Source organism: Lissotriton helveticus, chromosome 3_1 (assembly GCF_964261635.1).
Source record: "Lissotriton helveticus chromosome 3_1, aLisHel1.1, whole genome shotgun sequence".
NCBI classification, from domain to species: Eukaryota; Metazoa; Chordata; class Amphibia; order Caudata; family Salamandridae; genus Lissotriton; species Lissotriton helveticus.
Window position 1 is genome coordinate 574,495,066 of NC_136061.1, and position 24,179 is coordinate 574,519,244.

General features: G+C 44.9%; 1 protein-coding gene across 1 annotated transcript in view; it reads right to left on the minus strand.

The window, feature by feature from the left end:
- The window catches only part of LOC144822714 (voltage-gated delayed rectifier potassium channel KCNH8-like), a 1,606,123-nt gene that overhangs the window by 421,771 nt on the left and 1,160,173 nt on the right, over positions 1-24,179 (minus strand). Inside the window, exons 9-10 of the mRNA XM_078680531.1 lie at positions 16,109-16,308; positions 12,911-13,160 (exon numbers count right to left, since the gene is read on the minus strand). Of these exons, the coding sequence (XP_078536657.1) occupies positions 12,911-13,160; positions 16,109-16,308 (450 nt within the window). The remainder of the gene's footprint in view (positions 1-12,910; positions 13,161-16,108; positions 16,309-24,179) is intronic.

Below are 24,179 nucleotides of genomic sequence, written 5' to 3' on the forward strand. Positions count from 1 at the left end.
ACTACTGGCTCTACTATGCGCCGCTCACCTGCAGTGGCCCATGTGGTGGCTTGTGGCAGGACCCAATACGGAGCGTACTTGCGTCCTGAGGGATCTAGGGAGAGACAACATTCTGGACTTACTCTTAAGACAGCGATATGGGGCTCCATTGTTGGGGGTGTCTTGCTAGGGTGTCTAATTCCTGCTGGGATAAATACGTGACGTACCGCCACAACCTGGTACTTTATGTGCCTGCCTTGGCATTGCAGGTGCTCCCTGTGTTTCGTGAGATTGCAGTTTGGCACGACACAAGCACATAGATGTTGGGTACTGTTCTCACATTCAGTAATCTATATAAACATCAACTCCTGATGTCCTTCCAAGAGTTACTGGAAAGATGCGAGATTCATGAATGCCAATTTTTGACGTATAACGCCATGGTGGCGGTCATCAGGACAGTGTGGGGGCTAGACAATGCTTACCAGCCACGTCCTCACGGAACTGGTAGATGTTACCTTACAGTGGATTGCTGGAACTCCATATGCAGTCTCTCCAGGCAATCAGGGACAGATGTATTAGGTCCGTGGGCCGAGAGCTGGAGGATACACAATGAGCGGGTGCTCTGGAGCAGGTACAGGGTGTCTAAAGGAACTCTCGCCTAAAATACACCCAATTTAACTATGTTCAGCAAACATATTTGACCCCAATGCGCTTACAGGTTGCATAAATGGGAGAGGAATTTGACACGTGGGAACATAACCAGGGGCTTGATCACTTGGTGGCATTTGAACGGTAGACATGGGAATGGTAGTATTTGCTGTACCCATTAACTGAGAGGGTAGAGTGAAATATTGCGGTGTTCGTAGGTGAGAGATTAAAGATTGGATAGTAGGGATAGGTCTTTAGAGTGAGATTGGAGCTGGACATTAGTTCCCAGTAGTAGTTAGTCAAGAGTGGTCACAACGAGGATGAGCACTAGTTTGGTGGTACTCCATGGCTTCGTCTACCAGTGTAGTAGACAGTAAGAAATGTGAAGTGCCTGTGGTTGTGACGGATGCACATGAAAAAGTGAGTACCTAGAGTGGCACACGTGCTTTCTATTCGACTATCAATGCAAATTGTTTGTTAGGAAGAACTTACAGAAAACCAGCCTCAATGATGTCTCTGCATTCAGCTTAGCATTGTGCTAGCCTTGGGATAACTATACCTCAAATGGACACAGCTCAGAATGCCTAAAAACATTGAGAAATGTAAATTAAGGGGAGCATTCAGCAGCCTATGGGACTGCTGTCTTCTGCCCTTATGGTGACAGCTTCCAGAGCATGTTGGAAACTGTCTGTCATGGCAGAAGTTGGCAGTCAGCAACCAATCAATGTTCTGATTCTTCATGAACGAAAACAAAGCATCGATAAATATTTCTTGCGAGTCGCATGGAGGAGGGAATGGGGTTTGTCCATCCCCTTTGCTTGCAACTTTCAAGGATTCGTATGCTGCCACTGAAATACGCAACTACTCATTCAAATTGCAATATAATTTGAGTACATTGCATTTTGGGATTTTGCTTCATAAAAGCTGTCACTTTCTGAACGCAATAGCACTGTGGTACATATAACCCTATATATCAAATTTGTTATTTACCATCTCATCGAGATTGTGTGTATTAATGTGTTTAACGTTCTCTCTTTAGGAAATTATAAAATCCTAAATGTATAACAGACAACAGTGAGAATGATCTAATCTAATTAGAAAGACTTTTACACAAACATCAAGCAAGCATTCTTTAGAAACGAAAAGATACATTTGAACAAACAATAAAACTACTGGAAATGCAACACGTGGCAATGTGCAAAATGCATTTGAGCTAAAAACACTGAGGGCCATATTCTCAATGAAGTGGCGGAGATAGGTGTTAGCCTTCTTGGCTTAACGCTTCTCTCTGCCACTTCGGAAATGCGAGGCTGCACCATATTCTCAAACATATGGTGCAGCCTCGCGTTTCCCCCTGTGATGGCGCTAAGTTTCACAATTTAGCGCCAGCGCAGGCACCCTGCAAGGGTGTCTGCAAGCAGGGAGGTTTGTTTATGTAAAGAAAGGTGTCCCTTCCTGCACATAAACAAACCTAAAATGCCAGTTTGTAACTTACATGTGTGCTGCTTCGTGCAGCACACATGTAAGTTACAAAACGGCATTTAAAAAAAAAAATGTTTATGTACAAGGCAGTACATTTGGAAAAAGCAAAAACGAGGAGAAATAAAGCATTTCTCCTCATTTCGCCACCTTACGACCAGATTTTTCCTGATCTTAAGTTTGGCGCTACCTCCTATTTACGCTGCCCTTGAGAATAGGGGGTAGTGGCAAACTCAATGGGTGTTGCGGTGGAACGCCCACCGCAACACCCACTGCATGCCCCTTTCATGCTAAAAACAGTGTGAAGGGGGCCCTATTAACAAGGCATCGTTAAGCCGCGATAAGCCACTTAACGTGGCTTAACGCTTCCTTGTGAATAGGGATAAGCCCCTATCATCACCACAATGTCACTTTCAGTGACGTTGTGGTGGCGATAGGGGCTTGAGAATATGCCCCTAAGTTGGAGAGCAGCTATAGCCAGAGCATGGATACAGTCTGCTCCCAGCAGGATATGCAGATAAATAATGACTTGATCTGAGCAATACATACATGACTGCTTATGCTGGCATAAATGCTGTGTACAAAACACTCAGGTGCTCAGTACACATGCTGTGCAAATGATCAGTGAGGACAAAGCGTTGTGTTGTATCACACTTCAATCTCGAGAAGCAAAGACATTTCCACACCGTCTGGGCTAGAACTCCAGGTCCTTGAAAAGTATTATGTGCAGGTTGCAATACAAACACCAAACCGCCCTGATCAACGTCTCTTGTTTGTATGTTTTGTAGCAAAAGCCTCCATATTTTTGCATCAGTTGATATAATCAACCCATTGTATTTATATATCAAAATTGTACTTAGTGGTATTTTGTATTTGAAATGTGCTGGTCAGTGAGTGTAGATTGCAGGTTTTTAACCAATTTTTGGAGGTTTTCTTAAATGCATTATGGTTCCAGCGGTCTTTCAATGAATTAAAGTGGGCCTCCGCTTCTCTGTGGTTTGGCTGCCTGTCCCAGGGTATTGAGTTTTAAACAGTGTCATTCTTCTTCTTGCTGCTCTTTAATCCTATCCCTGACCACTTGAGGTTGCAACTTGTTTTCCTCTGTTAGAATTCATTTTTAGGCCTTGCCTAGGCAGCGCATGTGCTGCCTAGGCTTGCTGTGTCTACTCTGTGAGCTTACAGACTGCCCATGGCTTTCTATTTGTTACCTCACATGTCGTTCTAAAAGGCTTGCTTCCATCTGGTTATTATGTGTGCTTTGTCCCTCCTTTTGGTATCTTGCTCCCTCCCACAGAGCCTCTGCCCTATCACTAGTAGGCTTTCATTTTCAACCAAATCTGTTTGCTTTGGCGTACTATTTCTTTTGTTGGTTTCTGCTCATAACATGAGAGCATGTATTTTCAGTCGCTACATTCCTGTTTATCATCACATTTGCTGGGACACAGACGTCACCTCAGTGCTCCTTTCCTGTTTATCGTCACATTAACCATATTTGACACGAGCGCTCAAGTTTTGAGTCGCTCCTTTCCTGTTTTTGTCACATTCGCTGTGACAAATGTCGCTCTGAGCTCCGGTCCTGTATATCTTCACATTTGCCATTTTTTTACATTATGTGTTATAATTTAGTTTTTTACTTTCTTTGAAGTTTTATCTTTAAAATGTTGACATGTGATATAAAAATCCCTTACTCATTTTGATCCTCATAACGCTCCATCCATTAGCAGAACCAGAGTGTCTGAGAGGATTATTCACATATGGGTGGGGCTAACATGCACATACTCTCAGAGAGTGGCTTGTTACTTCAGCAGGTGCCGGCGCTGCAGTCAGTTCCTGTAATAGACAATGGAACGCTTGACACTTTAAGGCTGCTTCGGCCACCAGTACTTCTAAAGTAGAGGGGCTGCATGTGAGTCCATTTATTCTGCCTAAAAACACAACAGTGAGGCATTATAAATCTGGTGCTTTACTTAACCTCACCCACTCCCTGTTTTTTCAACCCTGTGTCTTCTCCCCCTCCCACCCACCTCATCTCTGCTTCTTCACTACCCCTGTTAGCCACCCCCGATTGACAAAGCCAATAGGTCCCCCATCTGCAAGACCTATTGGCTTTGCCAATCCTTGGTACATTTGACTTGGAGGGGCAGCAGTCTGCAAGGCCTATTATTGAACATTTTCTAACAAATACATAGAGGGGGCTTTTGCTCGGCTCCACAAGACAATTTGCCTCTCGCCATATGCTGTTGGCTATTTGGAATATCATTCCATCTCAAATGAAGTGCTTGCATTGCATTGCATGAGGAATTACTTTGCATCTTAAATGTGCACTGAATTATCACACATTTAATTATTTATATCATATATACATTTAATATATACAGCAATCGTTTTGGGTTATTTCACTGCAGGAGGCTGTTTAACAATATTTTAGTTAGGGCTCAAAATAGAAGCCAGACCTATTGGTTTTACCAATGCTTGAAGAAAGTGTTCTTGCTTGAGTGTTTCACATTTTTTTATAACTCTCATTTGACTACCATTAAAGAACAGCCTCAAAAAAAGCAACAGAACACTTCTCATTGTATAGGGAGGGCATATAGGTTGGTGCTGAGAGACTAAACCAGATATTTTGCCATTTTAAACACAGGGTATAGCTTTTCTGACGTTGTAGTGTCCAACGAATTCATCTCCTGGTCTCTTTGCTGATCGGCACCATCTATTGCCAGAACGGTTATTGTTGTTGTACGGCAGCTCACAGAGTTATTTAACTTTTTCCTCCATTTATTTATAGGAATCGCTCATGTTTTGCTGGCCATGCCAAGTAACAGCGTATGGTTTGCAAAGATAAATGCCAGTCTGTGTCAGGATTTCAAGCCTGGCACCAACCAGAAAACGGTGCCAGAGAGCAGCCCGGGTGTACTTGAGTTTAGCTTACATCGCCATGCGAAAGTCAGGCATATTCAAGATGATTTTAGTAATGGCAGACACCGGTCAGCCTTCAAGAATCAAGTGGGAAAGGGGGGCTTGCATCAGGCTAGAGAGCACCTCCGACCGCGCCCCCCTTTCCTCCTCCATACCCCTCAGTAGACGTAGAGCAGAAACGAATACTGAATAGTTGGAAAAATATGCGACCAGAGCTGAAGCCTAAGCGCAACAGTTATTTCCTCATAACTAAAATGCAAGCTTGATAAACATACTGTTTAAAAAGCATTAAAAAATCACTCCTGTGCTTTTTTGTTCACCTTTTATTCTTGTTTTCATCAGCACAACGTAGGTGACTAAAGTGTTTAAGCCAGAAAATAGCACATTATCTACCCGCAGGCAACAGCTTGAAGTCCATTTGTGAAAGGGCAATTTCTGAAAGTGTTTTTATTAATCTGATACACTTATTGGCAAATGGCAGCATAAACTATGCACTTTCAGTTAGGTAATCATAAAATTGTTTGTCTAAAATCTGGCATTTGAATGTTGACAGAACTTCCCGCACAGGGATCCTGAATTGGTCAATCTTAAGGTTTTTCTCCCCACCTGGAGATATGCTCGGATCACTGTCTCTCTTCCTTGCTTGGCACCAGGCTAAATTTCAGTCTGCTAAGACTGAACGCTAGCCCAATGCAGCTCATGTGTGTAGGAAATTGGGTGACTCGATGAGGGGGGTGAAAGCCTACTCAAGGAGCAACCACAGACCTGGCATGGTGAAGTCACAAGCAAAACCCATATTAACCAGTGCTTAACCCTCTGGTAGCTTGGCACAAAGCAGTCAAGCATAACTTAGAGACAATGTGTAAAGTATTTATGCACCACTTCAAACAGTAATAAAATTAAAACACAAACAAGCAATATCCCAACAACAGGAGTAAAATGTAATAATTTACAGTAGCGGCTGCAGCCTGGAAGCAGCAGTGGGGCGGGTGGGGGCATCACTTAAAAAAAAACAAGAACACTTAGCTCCCAGCCGGCTAGCTGGCCGACCACGGCCGCCTCTCCTGTGTCCTCTTTCTGGATTCTTGTGAGAAACAGGAAGCAGGTAGCACCAGGGCTTCCACGCTCCCCGCAGCCAATCACAATGCTGCAATGCAACGTTGTGATTTGTCTGATTGCCATGACACGGTGCTCAGCCAGGGGCTGTAGGGGTGGGCATGTTCTCCATGCAGGCTGTAATTGAGCCTTCATGGAGAACAGGGAAAATGTGTATGACTGTTTTGGGCGGCCCGAGAGGGCTGACCAAACAGTCATTACACACTTAGGAGGGTTGTAGCACTCCTTCCCTGGTCTTCAGCCACACTCCCTCACACAAGCTGACGCAGCAGGAGGACAAAATAAAATGATAATAACATCAGTTATTATCATTTTATTTTCTACTTTCTTTTGCTGCTTCGAGGCAGTGTGGTGACTAATTTATTTGAGACTAAAACTAAAATCCATACTGTAGAATTGGAGATATGCAAGTTTAAAGATTTAACTGAAAATAGGACCTAGAAGCACAGAGTGCCAATAGTGATTATCTAGTTGTGCTGGACCTGGTCAAAGTCAAAAGTTCAGGCTAACCATAATGGAGTGTGTGCCAGATACAGGGAAAGGTCAGGCTCACTGAACAAAGTACCTTAAATCCTGGTTGTGGAGCAAAGCGAGATCCCCTGTAGAGTATGCATCGAGGAGCGGTTGTTCTGATGGGCTGCTTTGTGAGGTCCTGCATTGAGAATGCATCACCCAGCAGTGGTTCTAAGGAGTTGTGGGGCTGGGATGCGAGGTTCTGAGTCGCTGAGAAGTCGCACAGCAGTGGTTCTGAAGAGCTGCAAGTATGCGTTAAGCAGTGGCGGCTCCAATGCCGAGCTTGAGGGCGATGAGTAGCACTGCGTCGATTCTGCTTGGACCACAGCTGGGCTGGCACACCATCTTCAGGTGAAAATTAGAGTACGGAGTTCCTCCCCTATGACCCACTGAGTTACTCAGTGGGTCATAGAACACAAATGAAGGTGATGTATGGTGAAAGGTTGGACGGAAATCCTATGTGAGGGAAATTCCTCCTTTCGAAACTAGGGCCCTCACACACCCAGCAAGTTAGGTGTCATGCTTCATCATATGGGCCTGCTGCTCGTCAGCGTTGCAATACCCGAAGGCACCCATGGAGGGGCTCTTTGGCGGAGATCTTTTGTTCCTTGCCGTATAGGTGCCATGGGTGTGAGGGGCCTAGTATGTGTAGATGTCAAAGTGAAGTGTGCAGATTAAAACAGGAGTGGGATTCCTCTAAATGACTTTATTCAGGGGGGACCCTAGCCTGATTAAAAAGAATATAGGAGAGGCAACAATCTGGCTACAATGTGTCGGAAATGCACTCTACTTCTAGGTGGTTGACATGTGTCTCGCCTGGTCGTCACGAATAATCTGTGGCGATTCCTCAGGACCGTGTGTGAAGAACTCTGATCACCCCGATTTTTGACTGATGCTTGTGGTTACTGACTCTGAAAGTGCCCTAGGCTCTGCTAACCAGAGTGCTCTGTCCTCTAAAGGGATATGGTAATTGGTATAATCCTAATTTGCCAAGAAAACCTACCTATAAGTCCCTTGTTAGTCTGTCATATTAGCTTTATTCAACAGATATATTATCAAAGCAAAACACAAATAGCAATTCCTAAGGTACAATATAAACACTATTAAGTCCCTTGTACAGTGTAGAGACTGGTGTCATTTTAAAGCCTGGCCTGCCTTGCAGGCTGATTTTAAAATAAAACTATGTCCAAATTTGACTTTGTAATTAAAAGTACTTCCAAATCCCAACTAACTTTTTAGCCTATTGGCCGTCTGGTTTTGGAGCAGCAGGGCCAGCTGGGTAAGACCTGGCTGGAGAGAGGGCTCAGTATTTCAAGCGTGGGGAGGTGTGACTCTTTGATCCAAGCAGGGTCGTGCCTGGCAAGGTGAATGATGCCTCCACTTCCCACTGGGTGTCTGATAGCAGACCCCCTCATTCTAAAAGGGCAGGATGTCACCTCATAAACCAATTGCTCCCCGATCGACTGATCTGGTTCTGACTGGAGTCAGTGATTTGTAACCTTAGAGAACAAAGACTTGTTAGGTATAAAATGCTGTGCTGGAACTTTGGCCAAGTGTGTTCCTACTAGATGTCAAGACGAGACTCTGTCTGAGTAAACAGAGAAAAGGACTTTGCAACTTTAACCCATCTTGCCAAAGAAACTACCAGAGGGCCCAAATTGAGGGAGCCTCCTGCCGAAGTCTAAGGGACATTAAACTCCACCCAGTCAGCCGTTGGACTTCCCGTGTGGGGAGTTCCGCTTGCAGGTGAGGCCCCCGTCGAGTAATTCGGAGCCTCTAGTTCTACTGTAAGGGCCGTGGACTGGACATCTTCTGAAACGTTTGCGGGCCGCTGCAGCTCAGAGGGAACTGCCGCCACTGAGTGCCTGCCTAATTCTGAACCTTTGAACCTTCCTTTGCTGAACCTGTGCAGGATGCGGCAGCTAAGCCGAGAGCCACCACAGCTGAGAGCCCACCTGAATCTGCATCCTGCAACCTTCTGCAGGATCCGTGTGGGCCGCTGCAGCTGAGGGAGAGCTGTAGCTGCCGAGAGCCGCCGGAACCTGCACCATCGTGATTTGTCCCGTGGTGCGCCACAGCCGAAAGAGAGCTGTAGCTGCTGAGTGCCCACACCTTTTGCTACCGTGCACCATCGTGATTTGTCCTGTGGGCTGCCGCAGCTGAGGGAGACTTGTATCAGCAGAGTGCCCACACCTTCTGCTACTTTCACCATCGTGATAGGTCCAGTGGGCCGCCGCACCCAGAGGAGAGCTGTAGCCACTGAGTGCCCACACCCCTGGCCGCTGTGCACCCCTGTGAGCTGTCCCGTGGGCCGCCGTAGCCAGAGGAGACCTGTAGTCACTGAGCACCCACCACCCTGTGTTACTGTGCATCATCGTACTTTGTTGAGTGGGGCACCGCAGCTGAGAGAGAGCTGTAGCCTCTGAGCGCCCGCACCCTTGACACCATGGACTACTTTTCATCCCCCTTTGGAATTGTCCTGTGGGCCGCCACAGCTAACATAGAGCTGTAGCCACAGAGCGCCCCCCCCACCCTTGACACCTTTGACTACTTTGCATCCCCCTTTGGAATTGTCCCGCGAGCCGCTGCCACAGCTGAGAGGGAGCTGTAGCCGTCAAGCGACCACACCCTTAACAACTTTGCATCCCCTCCAGAATGGTCCTGTGGGCCGCCGCAGCCAGGACAGAGATGCTGTTGCAGTGTGCCCACCACGGAGCAACACAACGAGAGTCCTTGCCTCCCTCAACCCAGGCCGCCACAGCCGCGTGCTGCTACTGCAGAGAGCCGCCTGTACCCAAGTGCCCGAGTAAGTGTGGATGCACGCTGCGGACCTCTGCCGCCCTGTATTGTAGTCGCTGGGAGTCCGCCTGTCACCGTCTCTGATTCTTTGAGAAGCTGCATGCTGTCCCCCCTTGCAACGACAAGTGCCTGGTTAGTAACGGGTCGGTAGAACCCGTCCCTGAACTCAGTCAGTGTTACGATTTGGTTGATACGTTGTCATTTCTTTGACGCCCCTACGGGTTGACGTGAATTGTTATTGTTGACGCACTTGGAGAGTTGAGTTAACCTGCTAGATAAAGATATTATTTTTCTATACCTACCTGAGTTGTGTCCTTTTGTGGTGTCATTACTGCCTTATTGTACCTGGTCATGAACGCTTCACACACTGCCTCTGAGATAGGCCTAAGTTACCACAGGGTTGAGCAGGGGTTATCGAAAGGGGGGACCTACTTGCCCTGACTTAGGAGGAAGGGTCCTTATTTGGACAGTGGCACGAGCCAGTGCCAACTAGAGACCCCCATTTCTAACACATGGCTGATTAATTTGCTAAAACATAACAGGCATCCATGTTTGAGTGCATGTACAAGAAATAAATAAACGTGGAAATCTACCATTTTACAGCTCCATTATTCTAATACCACAAAATAAGCATGGCTAAACACCAATGAGATGGCAAAAAACTAAAATATGGAGAATTACAGTTAGAAATGGTAAAAAAAATAATTACCATAAAGCTGGGAGGCCTAATTATAGCTATTATAGGAAAGTACTTTTAGAACTTACTATTTTGAAAGTACCTAAAGCCGCCCTGTAGCAGCCTCTTCTGATTGGTCAGCCATTTACGGCATGAGCCAAGCTGCTACTTGGTCAGGTATGAAGAAGCCTGGGGCTGAACAATACAGCCATTGGTGGGAGGGGATATGCTTCGTGGAGCAGCCAGGCAGAGGAGGGTGACTGGGGAGATATGACAGGAGAACAAATGTCAAAGAACCCAGGCCAGCCCCCACTTCTTTGGTCTCCAGCCAGATGGGAGCCCCCCTAATTTCGGAGAGGTGCTGGAAGGGGAGTGTAGTGAGTTGTTAGCCACACCTTTTGGTCGGGTTACATAGACACACACCAAAAAGAGATTGTCTCCATTTTGATTTTTGTGAGAACAGGGCATTATGCATCAAAAATATGCCACTCTTCGCAGGAAGTTGTCATAGCAGAGGGAGGTAACTTTACCCCTATTGGTTGGGGTGTCCCCCCTCTTGCCACCTTAGAATGGAGGATAAATATGAGACAGCTGTGGAAGCTCCTCAGATCACTGCCTTGAACTTCAGAAGAAGAAGGACTACCCTGCTGGACCCTTGGACTGCACCACAGCAGGCTTGTACACAAAAGGACTGCACCAGCTACACTCTCAAAGCAACACAAAGAAAGGTCTGTGTCTGACTCAACGGAAAAGGAGTGGATTTACTGATCAGCAACAGGTAAAACAAAGCTGGAAGAAGTCACCTGTAAACCCAATGAGAAGATCACCCCAGCTGATCAGTTGCAACTGGATTTTTCCTGACTGTGAAGGTGCATTGTGGGAGATTGAGTCGTAGCCCCCGAGACACAATCCAGAGTCTCCTAACCCTTGGCTGGAACTTTTCTCCCCAAAGGAAACAACAAGGAACAAAGTCTGAAACTTTGGAAACTTTCTACAAAGTATTGCTGAAAAGCTCCAGGAAGAGATAGGCTTGGCATTTAAAGTTAAGCAGCCATAGTAGACTCACGAACCGGCCTGACCGCAATGGTTTATCCTGCTGAAAGCTCCAGAGCTCCTCACCATCGACACCGAGGACACAGACTTCCAGAGGCTCACTGAGGCATTGCGCTGCAGCAGGCCACTTCGTTGAATCAAACTCTGATCCGGGTAAGCCGTGGACTTGACATTGAGATAAAAAGCTCCAAAAAAAAGACTAAAGGCCTAATTACCACTTTGGCGAGTCAGGGACTGCCATCGTCATTTGGCGGTATGACCGCCCGCTACCCTGGTGATCCGACCACCAGATTACAATGCGGACAGGCAGACCACCGTAAGACCACCACCACCGGCAAGATCTCTAGTCCTGTGGCGGACGCAGTGTGGTCAGCGGCGGTCAATGGTGGCAGTGCCAGTATAGGCACTGAAGTGGGTATTGCGACCTGACTTTCTACAGACGATTTCATGGATGGGACAGAAAAAGGCACCAGGGCAAACAAGCCCATGTGGCTTGTGGTCAGGGCATATGTTGTGACCCCCATGCCACCAATTTAGGAGCACACACGGTTTGCCATGCACAATATCGTGCATGGCAACAGTGCACCCAAATTGCTGTCGGTGAAGCAATGCGGCCAGCATTGGCTTCAGGCTCTCTCCAAGAGCCGAAGCATAAGCCGCCTTGCCTGCGGTGCCGCAACACCACCAGACCCGCAGTAATTTTTTAATGAGGCACTCGGGACGCTGCCAGCTTGGACGCGTTCTCTCGGCCATCACCGCTGCGGGCTGGTGGTGTCCCTGCCAAAGTCATTATAAGGCCCTAAGTACGAAGATACATTTTTGACTGGGACATAACCCTCAACCTATCCGACCCATGCTCCATCGCAGTCGGCCTAAAACTTTGACTTTGTCCTGCTCCAGCATGACCAGATAGCCGTGAGTGGTGCTTTAGACTTTTTGGTGCTAGAATACAAAGTTTTTGATTTAATCTTTAAAAAATCCTATTTCCGTTCCCCATATTGGATTTTTGGAGTCATTATAAAGATACAAATATTCTCTATTCGTATAAATTGGTTCTGGATATTTATTGCATTGTGTCTTTTACTTATTTACTGTTTTGGTGGTATGAAATGCTGTCTCCTAAGTTAAGCCTGACTCTCGTTTGCAAAAGTACCAAGGATTGAGTAAGGATTAATTTATTGAGACTTGACTGGACCTATAAGTGAATGTGATATTATCACCAGCTGAAGGTAAATACCCCCACCTACTAATAATCAACTTTCCTACAGGCAGTGAGTTCCAGAGTTGGCCATATCCACTAAAAAGACATCACATAATTACTTAAGGTCATGTTCCATTTCTACCACCCTTCTACTCATTTTAAGAAAGATCAAAAATGAGCAATAATGTGCAGTAGATTATTTAACCTTTCTTTTTGCTCTCATCTCAAAATGTCGGGGTTTGCCTTCTAGCAAAACCTTATTAATACAGTAAATAGTAGGTTTCTTGGACAGTGCGCAGGAAAGCACATGTGACCATGAGTAGATGGGTTTGGATCTCAAAGTCAGAGAGATGACTCGGAAGCATGTGTAAAAGCGACACAGCGTATCATGAGTCATGGTAGGGCAAGTAGTTGACCAAACAGGCAACAAATAATAAATATCACGCAGGTCCATTAGCACTGTTGGAGGACTAGGTTTGTGTAAAGAATGACTCTAGTCTCCTCAGTAGGAAGCAAAGTTGGCTACATACCCAGGATGGCCAGAACGGTGTTATCCTTCAGGACCTCCATCGAACCGGAGCAGACAAAGTAGATGGCATGCAGCGCATCCCCCTGACGGATAAGGTACTCCCCCGGGGCGCAGAAGGAAGTCTTGATGTTCAGGGAAAGTGAGCGCAGACATCCCCGGCTGGCAGACTCAAAGACGGGCAACTGCAGGATTTCCTTGTTGAGATGCATGGCGATGTCTGCTCTTAGCTCATCTGGGAAATCCCTCAGGAGCTGTAGGAGCACAAGAGAGACTGGTGAGTGCAGCAAGTTTCAGAAACATTTTCAGTTATTGTGGAAACAAAATAGGAAAATTACTAGTTATATTTGCTCAATTGCTATCCCCAAATGTTCACATAGGTTGCAGGCCATGTAATTTGTATAAGTGACTGACTTAGTTGATGTTGGACCAAATAAGAATCCTGGCATGAAAAATGTCATCTCTATATGGTCATTAAGGTGTACAAGCCATTCTTGTCATGTTAACAGTTGCATTAGTTCAAACATAAAACTACAAAAATAACCTTTTTAACATAAATCTCTTCTTTTACAGCATCAACTGTCTCCACGGAGGGGGGCATTGTAAATCCTGTCAGCAGTGACACAGGGTGTGAACAAAAATACTGTTATTGTCCACTTAAAGGGTCATCACTGACAACACGTTGTTCTATAATGTGAAGGTTTTTTGATTTTAAAGAGGCAGCTGAGGTTTAAAATGATTTGCAGATAGTTGAAAGAAAAACCAAGGTCTTTTTCCTGAAGCGGGTGGAAGATGAGTCAGAAAGCATTATGATTAAACATAAGATGTGTGGTCATAAAGCAGAGCTAGTGGTTAAAATAAGGGGTGACATGCACTGACTTTTATCACTTTGGCCCTTATGAGCTGGTGCTTAGCAAACCATCCTTAAAAGCATCAATGTGTCCATGGACTCATCTGCTGTCTTCTTATTACAGCAGTAACGGAGTAAGAGTAACATGGGTCCACACGCAAGGAAAGGAAATGCTACCCCGCCATATTTTGTCTCTTGGAGAACACTTCATACCTTTGGGCAATGGTGCCACTGCAACTGCTGCACTGCTGTTCCGAGCACCACTAGCATCCCCAAAAAGCATCTGGCAAAACACTAGACCTAGCCACGCATTGTGATCTCTGAACTAGTTCACCTTTATTTGACAGAGTTCGTAGACCAGGGGTCTCCAACCTTTTCTGCAGTGAGAGCTACATCTAATCAGTGAAAATCATTGTGAGCTACTGAATGCCAAGCCACTCGCACAAAGCTACCAGATGCTCCCATCGGCCAATTTCATTGAATATAAGCCTAATGTTCACTGAGCCAAAGACTAGGGTTTGAACAAAATACTTTGACTAGGGCACTCTAACATGGCTGCCATGTGTTTCAGTGAGAGCGTGGTCTTGGGGATGTATGAATATGTATGCATATGAATGGGATATATGTGTATGGGTGAATAAGAGTCTGTATTGTATGTACTTGTGACACAGGACGTACCTTTTGCCATATGTGGCACTGTTACATGTATAACACAGGTATAGACGTATCAAGAGAGAGAGAGAGGACTAGAAAGCTAGTCCGTGTCCCCGTGGGTTTATATGTATCAACAAAGAGGACTAGCTCAATATGACTATTATGGTTTGGACTCTGACTAGTTTTGTCAGTGGACACCTTGTTGGTGTGTTCATGAAGCTCTCACCCACCAACCTACTTGGTGGCATGCTTCATCATCGGGCCCACCCAGTGACACCTAATGTGTCCCGGGTGTGCTTCGACGCCTGATTACAGCGGAGCTGGTATGTTACTGAGAGTGCAGTGTGGGGTGTAAGTGGGGTGACAATTAAGACGGCTTGGCGAGGGTCCGGGGTGGGGCTCTGGCAATGCACAGGCTACCGTAATGGAGCTCTGTCCTCATCCCCTCACTTCAGCAATGTCTACAATAACCAGGTTATTTAGGTGGTCTAGAACAGTTGTCTTCAACCAGTCGATTGCTAGCTACCAGTAGACTGCTGACTGTAAATGCCAATATGAGCCTTAAACGTAGACAAGGCAAGGTAAATAATGCTGCATATGGTTATAATCCAACCATGGCTCTATAAAGAAACATCAGAAAGAGAGCTCATCTATTCCCATGCAGACAATTGCGTAGGGGGGTGGTGTAAATGACAAAAGCGCTACACATGTAAGCAACACAAAAGGACATTAGAAACATCTGAAAAGCATGATGTGAAAAAAGGCTAATTAATAGGTGAGATGGGGCATTCATGGTTAGAAATTACCGTAGGGGAACGGACACACCTGTATATCACGTAACAACAAGATGTGAAAAGAGACAGTGGGAAATGGAGCTACAAATGATTCAGAACTGAGAAAGGCGAAGATAGGAAAAACCAAATGGGAGGGCTGAGGAGGCAACCGCAGATAAGGTAAAAATGGCAAGTGACACAAAAGAGTTCACCACTGTGGCAAAAATGATGGGGTAAAAGATGGGGTGATGAGAGAGAAGGATACATGGGATGAAATGTGAGACAAGCTGAGAAAGGAGGAGACAAATTAAACAGAAGGAACTAAAACGTAAAAGGATTTAGGAGAGAAATAATAGGGATAAACTCATGAGCTACACAGAAACAGGTTAGATCTGTTACAAAAGAAGTAGTTAAACAGAAGGCATTCGGAATCAAAATAAGAGGAGAAACAAAAGCTAATGGAGTAAGAAAATAAGATCTGGAGTAGTAGGGAATAAGTGTCAATGTAGGATGAGGGAAAAGAAAATTAAGTGCCACAATAAGGGGAAAACATGAAGGGGGATATGATAGAAACAAAATTATTTAGATTAAAATATGTAAGCTAAAGTGAGATGGAGTAAAAATGAGAGGAAAAAGAATTAGACCAGGGATTAGACCGTGATGTAATATAGAAGATACAGGGATTTGAACAAATGAAGGGAGACATGAAGAATGTAAATACTTAAATGATGTTGGTGCTTGTAAAGTATCATATTTCCCAACATGCACAAGGTGCCCATATGTACTTGGCAAGCGTGTTGTGAATTGGGGAAACACTCATTAAGTAGGTAAAAGCCAGGCATGTGCTTTCCATGTGTCTTCTGGAGGCAACAACTCCCCTGCCCTCTCTCTTGCTTGTCCACAGTGAGTCCACCTCAAAACTCACCTCATTGGCATCAATGCCATTGTTGACTGACCATGTGGTCTGAAAGCACTCTAGCATGCGTTGCTTCAGCGGCTTTGGCATACGGTGGACGCGGATGAAGTCCTTTAGGTCTTTGGTCCTGGTGTGGTAGAGGGAGCGGCGGGAGTACATCCGCTGGATGATGGCTGTCACATTACCGAAGACTACAGCATGCATTAAGGCTAGAAGAGAAGACCCCATGGTCATCTGATGTACTGCAGATATCAAGATACTTTCTAAACTTCAGGGTGCTTTTTCGACTGAATAGAAAACTCATTACCTACATAAATGTTACGTTTTTAATTTTACCATTTATTGTTCGGAATAATCTCTTTATTAGAAATCCCACATTTAGCCTATACAGGAAATGACACACACATAGAACAACTGATCTGACAACCCTCTTTATAAAAACTCCTACATTTAACCTTTACAGGGATAGAAAGACTTAGAGGAAAAAATGATCTGTCAAGAATTTCACACCTAGGCTAGAACTCACGTCTCAATCCTCCAAGGCCAGTTGTTTACAGCTCCCACCCAATACATTTGAGGGTAATCCTCAGGAATCACCCTACAGTTTAGTAGGTTAAATCAAAGCAGCATCAGTGGCCTGGAAATAACTAGAGTACCAAACTCAAAAAAAAGGATAATCACAGTAGAAGCAGCAGTGGAATACATTGAAGCTTCACTGAACTCCTTACAAAGATGTTTTCCCAATAAAAGGATAGGAGTAGTGCAAACCTAATTTATTTTGCTAAAGATGAAGATGACGAAATGATGCTGGCAATGCATGCAAGCTCAAGTTTGGCTAAATGGATAAATAATTCAAATCAAACTAAACAGATAGAATCAACCACAATCTCACTAAGATAGATAGAACGGCTAAATCTCTAACTAGGCACCAGTTAGCCCCATTCATACTCTATGGTGAGAATTAGCACCAGTCACACTTAATGGGCAAGTGTGCCCGATACTAAACATACCTAAAATCATTAGATTTACTGACATTCTCACAGGATTAGATACACGTCTCCAAAAATGGACAGAAGTATTCAAATCACACAATAATAGAAATAATTAATCATAATTATATGAAGGTGATAAGAGTCAAACTGCAATGACACTTACAGATGATGTAGGCCCCAATTTAAAACCACCACTGGAAAATCCTCTAGGTCTCTTCTCTCACCTGTTGGTTTTGTCAATGCTTTTTTTTTTGGCCAGTGTTAATTAGCATCGGAAAAAAGCAAAATCCTGTGAACGTGCTTCCTTGCCTAATCAGATACATGCCCACATTCATCATAACACTAAAATTGCTGCAATATTAACCTACATGCACCCACATGCATCGCAATGGGATGTATGACGTTAAAACGCAGGCTATTACAACGCCTGCCTTTACAACTCGTTTTTTACATCGCAGTCCATTACAACGCATAGCGCTTTGGGGTGCTGGATAGTGAATAGTTTCATTTACTATTCCAACTGCAGTCCCCGTGGACACTAGGGAAGGTTATTGGATAGTAAATTAACCTATTCCCTATCCTAGAGCGCCCCCCAGAGCAATGCGTTGTAATAGTTTGCGTTGTAATGACCGCGTTGTAATGGTAGTGGGTTGTAAAAGTTTCGTTGTAAAGGTTGTTCACCATCGCAATGTGGTACCATTTTGTTGTTTGCTTTTATTTAGCATTCCCTGCATGGAAAAGTAAATACAAAAAAAACATAAAAAGTGTTACAAAGAACATTTTTGTCAAGAAAGTAAATAAATAAATCCAGTATTTGTAAAGCACCCTCAAGGGTTTGAAGGTGCTGGGGGTGAGGGGGGGGATTAGGTGACCTATCGCCAGAGTCTCATGATACTGAGCTGAGCTGGTGCCGGCGATGGAACTGTGAGTCAGCCACCTTAGCCGCTGCGCCACACCTCTCCTCAGAAATGAGCAGCCCACAGCAAATAGCAACTTCTGGGGCCCCAGAAAATAGACGCTATTTTTTTTTTTTTAAATGAGACAAGAAGTTGAAATAACAGTTGAGCAGGTGAGGGTTGGCGTGAGTGGCAGGAACACCAGGGCAGCAATGGTGAAGAAAATGGAAGATTAGAAATGTAAAAGATAAATTGATAAAAGTGACAACAACCGAGAAGGACAAGGAGTTGTAGCAACAAATGAGCTGGGGAGTAGTTAGCAACACGGATAGCATGTTAGGCACTGGGAATAACAGAAAAGAAACAGAAAAGCTGGGAGGGGGCACATAGAGAGGAGAGGATAGGTCAGGAATTCAGAGGGAAAGTAGCACATGATGGAAAAAGCAAGAATACAAATATATTCACATGAAGTGCTAAAGAAAAATGTAAAAAAAATTGTTCCCCGAATGTAAGCAGTCGTCCACTAAAAGGATGCTCTATCTGGAGGACCTAACACAAGAAAAGGAAAAAAGCCATTGTAGAAGAATCAAGCAAATGCAAGAAAGTCAGACATTAGGAGGCAATGGGCTAACCCAAAGTCCAATGAAGATATTGTCCACAACAGGTCTTTAAGAAAAAGTACTAAAAGTTGCCAGTAGACGAGACCTAAAATGAACAAAGACAGCTCCCAATGTCAAGTAAATTGATAAAAGTAGTCCCAAATCTCACACAATATATAGACAGCCTCACTAAAATAGACTTGCTCCAGTCTCCCTGAAATGTAAAGAAGAGACCTATGAACTGCCACATAAAATGCTCTTTCTGTCAACACATGCACTGCACTAGAAATAATGACCATGTTCTGCTAAAATAGAAGTACTGCACTGTTGGGACTTGGGTTACCAGTTGATGAGGGTGAAACCTTACTCAAGCAGCAACCACAATTCGTGTCAAGGTGAAACACAGGCAAATCCCAAATTGACCTGTTATTAACCTTCTGGTAGCTTGACACAAAAGCAGTCAGGCTTAACTTAGAGGCAATGTGTAAAGTATTTATGCAGCACTTCAAACAGTAGTAAAGTAAAAACACATCACTAGATAAATATCACACCAATTAACAAAATAGAGTAAAATGTATTAAATTATTTGACACTAAGGGCCCGATTTCGATGTTAGACTGACCAGAGTTTGTTCGACAGCAGTTGGGAACTGGAACTTAACAACCTCCTGTTGTCGGTTCCAGCAGAGGAAGTAGGATGCAACCGAATCCTGTTTGGTCGCAATCCTATACTTTACAATGGGAGCATGCATTCCGGACGGAATGCATGCTATCATTGCAAAGAGCAGAGGTGCAGTTCCTCCTGGGCACCCGGTGGCAGGCACCTTAAGGTGCCTGCCATCGGGTGCAGGGATCAACGATCAACAGTGGGGCACTATAGGTGCCCAACATAGGGGGCCACCATATGTGGCCAGCATTCAGCGGCCTTGCACCCATGGGGGCCCTGCTAGGGGGCCCGCAAAGACAGATTCCCAATGCCTTTCTGTGTTGGAAAGGCTGGTAAAGAAAGGCAGTGAGAATCTGCCATTGTAATCCCTTGGCCGGAAAGAGCTGGCCGAGGGATTACTGCAGGGTTTCCGAATGGAGGACAGGCTCTCCGAGCAATTCAGAGGCCATTTGAAAAACTGATTTGGATTCCCTTCTGACCGACCCCTTCGAAATGGGTTGATCAGAAAGGAATCTGACCAGCCAATTACGATGTGGGCTAGAGACTCTGACTGACGGTTGGAGCCATTCCAGCACACATCGTAATCAGGCCTTAAAACTACCAAAATCCAGTCAGTAGAACTGAAGATATGCAATTTTAAAGGTTTAAGGTTAGTATAGCGCCAAAAAGTACAAAACGTCACTTGCGACTATCTGGTTGTGTGAGATCGGATGAAAGTCACAAGTACAGGTTGACTGTGATGGAGGATGTCCCAGATACAGGGAATAGGTTAGTCCCGCTGAATGATTGTCCTACGAAAGTCTAATGTGAAGAGCCCAGTTCACGGTGGAGAGGGCCACGTGGAGCAAGGAGTTTGTTGTGGATGGTCATTGCAGGCGCCTATAGAGCAGGCAGGGCATTGTGGATGGTCATTGCTTTAGTGCAAAGATTCTATGGAGAATCATGGACAGTTGGTACTGCAGAGTCGTGCTGGCAGGCTCCGTGGGCTGTTGATGCTGAAAAGCGAAGAGCAGATCCCATGTTGCCAATAGTCGCTGGCGATCACTGTAGCTCGTAGAGTCAGGTGCACTGGAGCTTCAAATTGTTGGTCAGAGCATGCGGCAAGATCTTGGCCCGAACAGGCCTGTTCGTGGTCACAAAGAGCCCAAAGAGCCAAAAACTCCTTATCTTTGGGGCGGAGTTCAACTGAGGCCATGCTGAGGGTCCAGGATTGAGGGGCACCTCTTGAGGTTCAGGAACACACTCCAGCAGAGGCCAATAGGGCTCAGGCAGGTCCAGGCATCAGGTCAGCTGTGCAGATGCAGCTGGAGCTTATTATGTTCCTGTAGCTCAGAATAGGAAGTCAGCCAGGCTGAGATGAAAGTTGCAGGTCCAGTATTCCTTCACAGCAAGCAGGGCAGGCCTCAAGCAGCAGAGAAGCAGGGTGCCCTTCTTCTGTAGTGTCCACAGGTCAAGGAGTTGGGTCTGAGGGTTCAAAAATGATACGTGGTGCCAGTTTTGAAGTAGGAGAAGCTGCTAGAGGATTCAACCCCAGAAGTACTTGGAATTTCCTGCCTCCCCTAGACAAACTCATGCTTGCCAAGGGCACAATGGACTGATGTGAAACCCTTGGTGAGTGTGCTGAGGCAGAGCTTTTGTGATGTGCAGGTTACACCTCCTCACCCCCGTCAAGTCAGAGATGTTCCATCCTGCCAACACCTATTCCCCTTTTTTCTTAATGTCTAGGAGCAATACACAAAGGCCAACTGCCTACCATACCTAGTCACGTGACCCAGGATACAGGCTGCAGACACTAAATAGTTTGGACAACAAAATGCTATCTATCTAAAAGTAAAAAGAACAATTGATGGATGGAATGCTGATCAATGTCCAACACTCACCCCCAGTCAGAGATCTGGGTCTAAATCTATACTTTGTTTGCTCACCAAAGCCAAACCAGTTTGGACCCACCCTTATGCAAATTAGTCTTTACCCTACTCCCCAGGAGAACAGTCCAGTCCGAACTGCCAGGCCAGGTCCTCTGTCGACAGGGAACAAGCATCCTAGGACCACTTTCCAGGCAAGTGGGGCTGAACTGGTCCCATGGGGAGCAGGGTCAGGACTGATTTGCATATGGCTGGGTCCAAACTGGAATGCCGTGGTGAGCAACAAAAAAACCCCAATGGATTTAGGCCCAGATCTCTGACTGGGGGAGAGCGTTTGACATTGATCAGCATCCCGTCCATCAATTGTGCTTTTGGCAGCGAATCTAAAAGTGGCATTTCAGAATTGGGACTTAAACCGGAATTAACCATTAAAGAGAGTTTAAATTACTATACTTTAGACACCAAACTTAACCTCCCTACCTGCTCCCAATTGAAAGTTATCAATTGTTAAATTTAGTTAGGTAATCTAGTGTTATTCAATAGGAGAGGTAGGCCATGCTTGAATGAAAAACTCATTTAAGAGTTTTTCACTACAGTACATATAAAAAGTAAAAGTGCACTACCTACATTTTAAAAACATTGCACCCTGCCCTCTGGGCTGTACAGAGCCCAGAGGGCTCTATAAAGGATGTTTTAGGCCTGGCAACAGGTTTATTTTGCCAGGTCAAAATGGCTGGTTAAAACTTTGCACAGGAAATGTTTAAAAGGTTACTTTAGTGGGTGGCACATTAAGTGCTGCACTCCCATTAGCTCCCAGAAGGGTACCTATGTGAGTAGCACTTTGCTTATTCACTGGATTGGTGTGCATGCCACCCACCACTTTCTCTGTCACAAAGTTCTCTTGTTGCATCAGGCATGCTCTCAATTCTACCATGGTCCTACTTTCAGTGTGGGTACCTTACTCAATCTAAATAGACATCCACTGTTTTGCATTACACCTAAAATTAATATATTATACATATTTTGTCTATGAGAACTGTCATTGTTTTGATTATGAAGGCCCACTAGTAGCATTTAATTTACAGGCCTTGGGTACATGTAGTACAACTTTACTAGGGACTTACAAGCAAATTAAATGTGTCAATTGGGTGAAAGACAATTTTACCATGCAAAAAGGAGACAGCACAATCACTTTAGCACTGGTTTGCAGTGATAAGGTGCACAGTCACAAAAGCAAACAAAGACAGGTTCACAAACAGTTCAAGGATGACGCTGCAGAGGAGGCCATGTCCAACATCCACAATCTCACTGAAAAAGCAGTGTCTCGAGCTAGCTATAGTTTATAAATGAGCCTTAGTTTTACCAAATTAATGAAAGCATCCCCTTGCTCACTGAACTGTATATCCTTGTTTTTATAAAACGTAGTTGAAGTCACAGGAATCTCACTAGAATAGACAGCTGAAATTTTCATAGATGCCCCCCTTGAACCAAATATAATGGACACAAGCACCCTAAATCTTATGGTTTAGCAGGGCAAGGACCCCATCTCTAACAAATTTGTCAAACTATCCAAATTCCACCGGAGCAGTTTTAAAAACATCCAACCAATCTTTATGAAATTTTTCAGGAACATTTTTAATTATTCACCCATCTAAGGACAGGGTCCAAACAGCTTTTATGGGCACGGTCCATTACAACACTTACACCTTGCGCAAGGGGATTCCTCAGGGGTCCGATTGATCCCTACGCTTTCCAATATCTACATAGCCCCCATAGCCCAATTAGTTAAGTCTTGCGGGTCTAAAACGTTTTCTTATGCAGACGACACTCAGATGGTCATCGCGTTTGCGCACAACACTGAGAATGTCAAACAGCAATTTGTGGCCTTCATGAGAAAAATTGCCAACTGGATATCCCTTAACTGTCTACACCTAAATGGAGGCAAGACATAGATTCTTCTGTTTGGCAAAACCCAGCTCTATTGGGTGGAGGATTGGTGGCCAGTGGAACTTGGTTCCACCCCACTGTCCAGTAAAACTGCCAGGATCCATGGTACACTTTTAGATAACAAACTATTTGAGAGACCAGATTACCTCTGTCAGCTGTACCTGTTTTGGGACAAAGCGCCCTCTCAAGAAAATCTTTCGGTGGCTTCCTTTGAGCTCCCAGAAGACACTTACCCAGGGATTATTCATCAGCCGCCTTGATTATGGCAATGCTCTAATCCTCGCTTCTAATGAATCCCTTCTATCAAAATTGCATGCTGTCCAAAACACCGCTGGCCATATGGTAAACAGCCTGCCTCCAAGGACACATTCAACCCCTATGCTTAGAGCACTACATTGGCTCCCCATTTGAAAGAGAACACGGTTAAAACTAATCTGCCTGACCTAAAAATCTTTGTCAGACTCTGGTCAAACTACATTCAGGACAGATTCATCTCTGTACCTTCCAAACAGGTGTTTAGGTCTAGGGCCACCAGACTCGTGGGGGCGCAGCAGTGGCAGTCTTCCAACCGCCATATTACGACCAGAGTGGTTGGGCCGCTCTCGGACCACTGAACCTGCCAAACATCCCTGGCGGTGTTTCGTTTGTCTTGCAGCCACAATATGATTTTTGGAGCCCCTGCTGTCCCACCAGGCATATTATGAGATTCCTCACTGCCACACTTTTCATGGCAGTGTGGCGGTGAGGAAACAAAGGGGGCCCTGGGCCCCTCTATGTGCATATACCCCAGTATCTTCCCATCATGGACTGCAGCAGCCCATGCAGTGCAGGTACTGATTTAAAAAAAATCTTTTTATTAGACAATAAAGAAACAACATTTCTGGTCACAGTTTGATGGGATAAGTCAAATTTCACATTTACATACATACATATTGACGTTGCACAGTGTAATGCATTGAATGATATTGTAACATCAGCTATGGTGTATTAGGATCTTCGATAGAGGGGACAGTTGGTGGGACACAAATATTACCACAATAATCATTCCATTTGTTCAATATATAGAAGACTATTCTTTTGGGTATCCTCTTGCTACATAAACTGTTTTCTCCCTT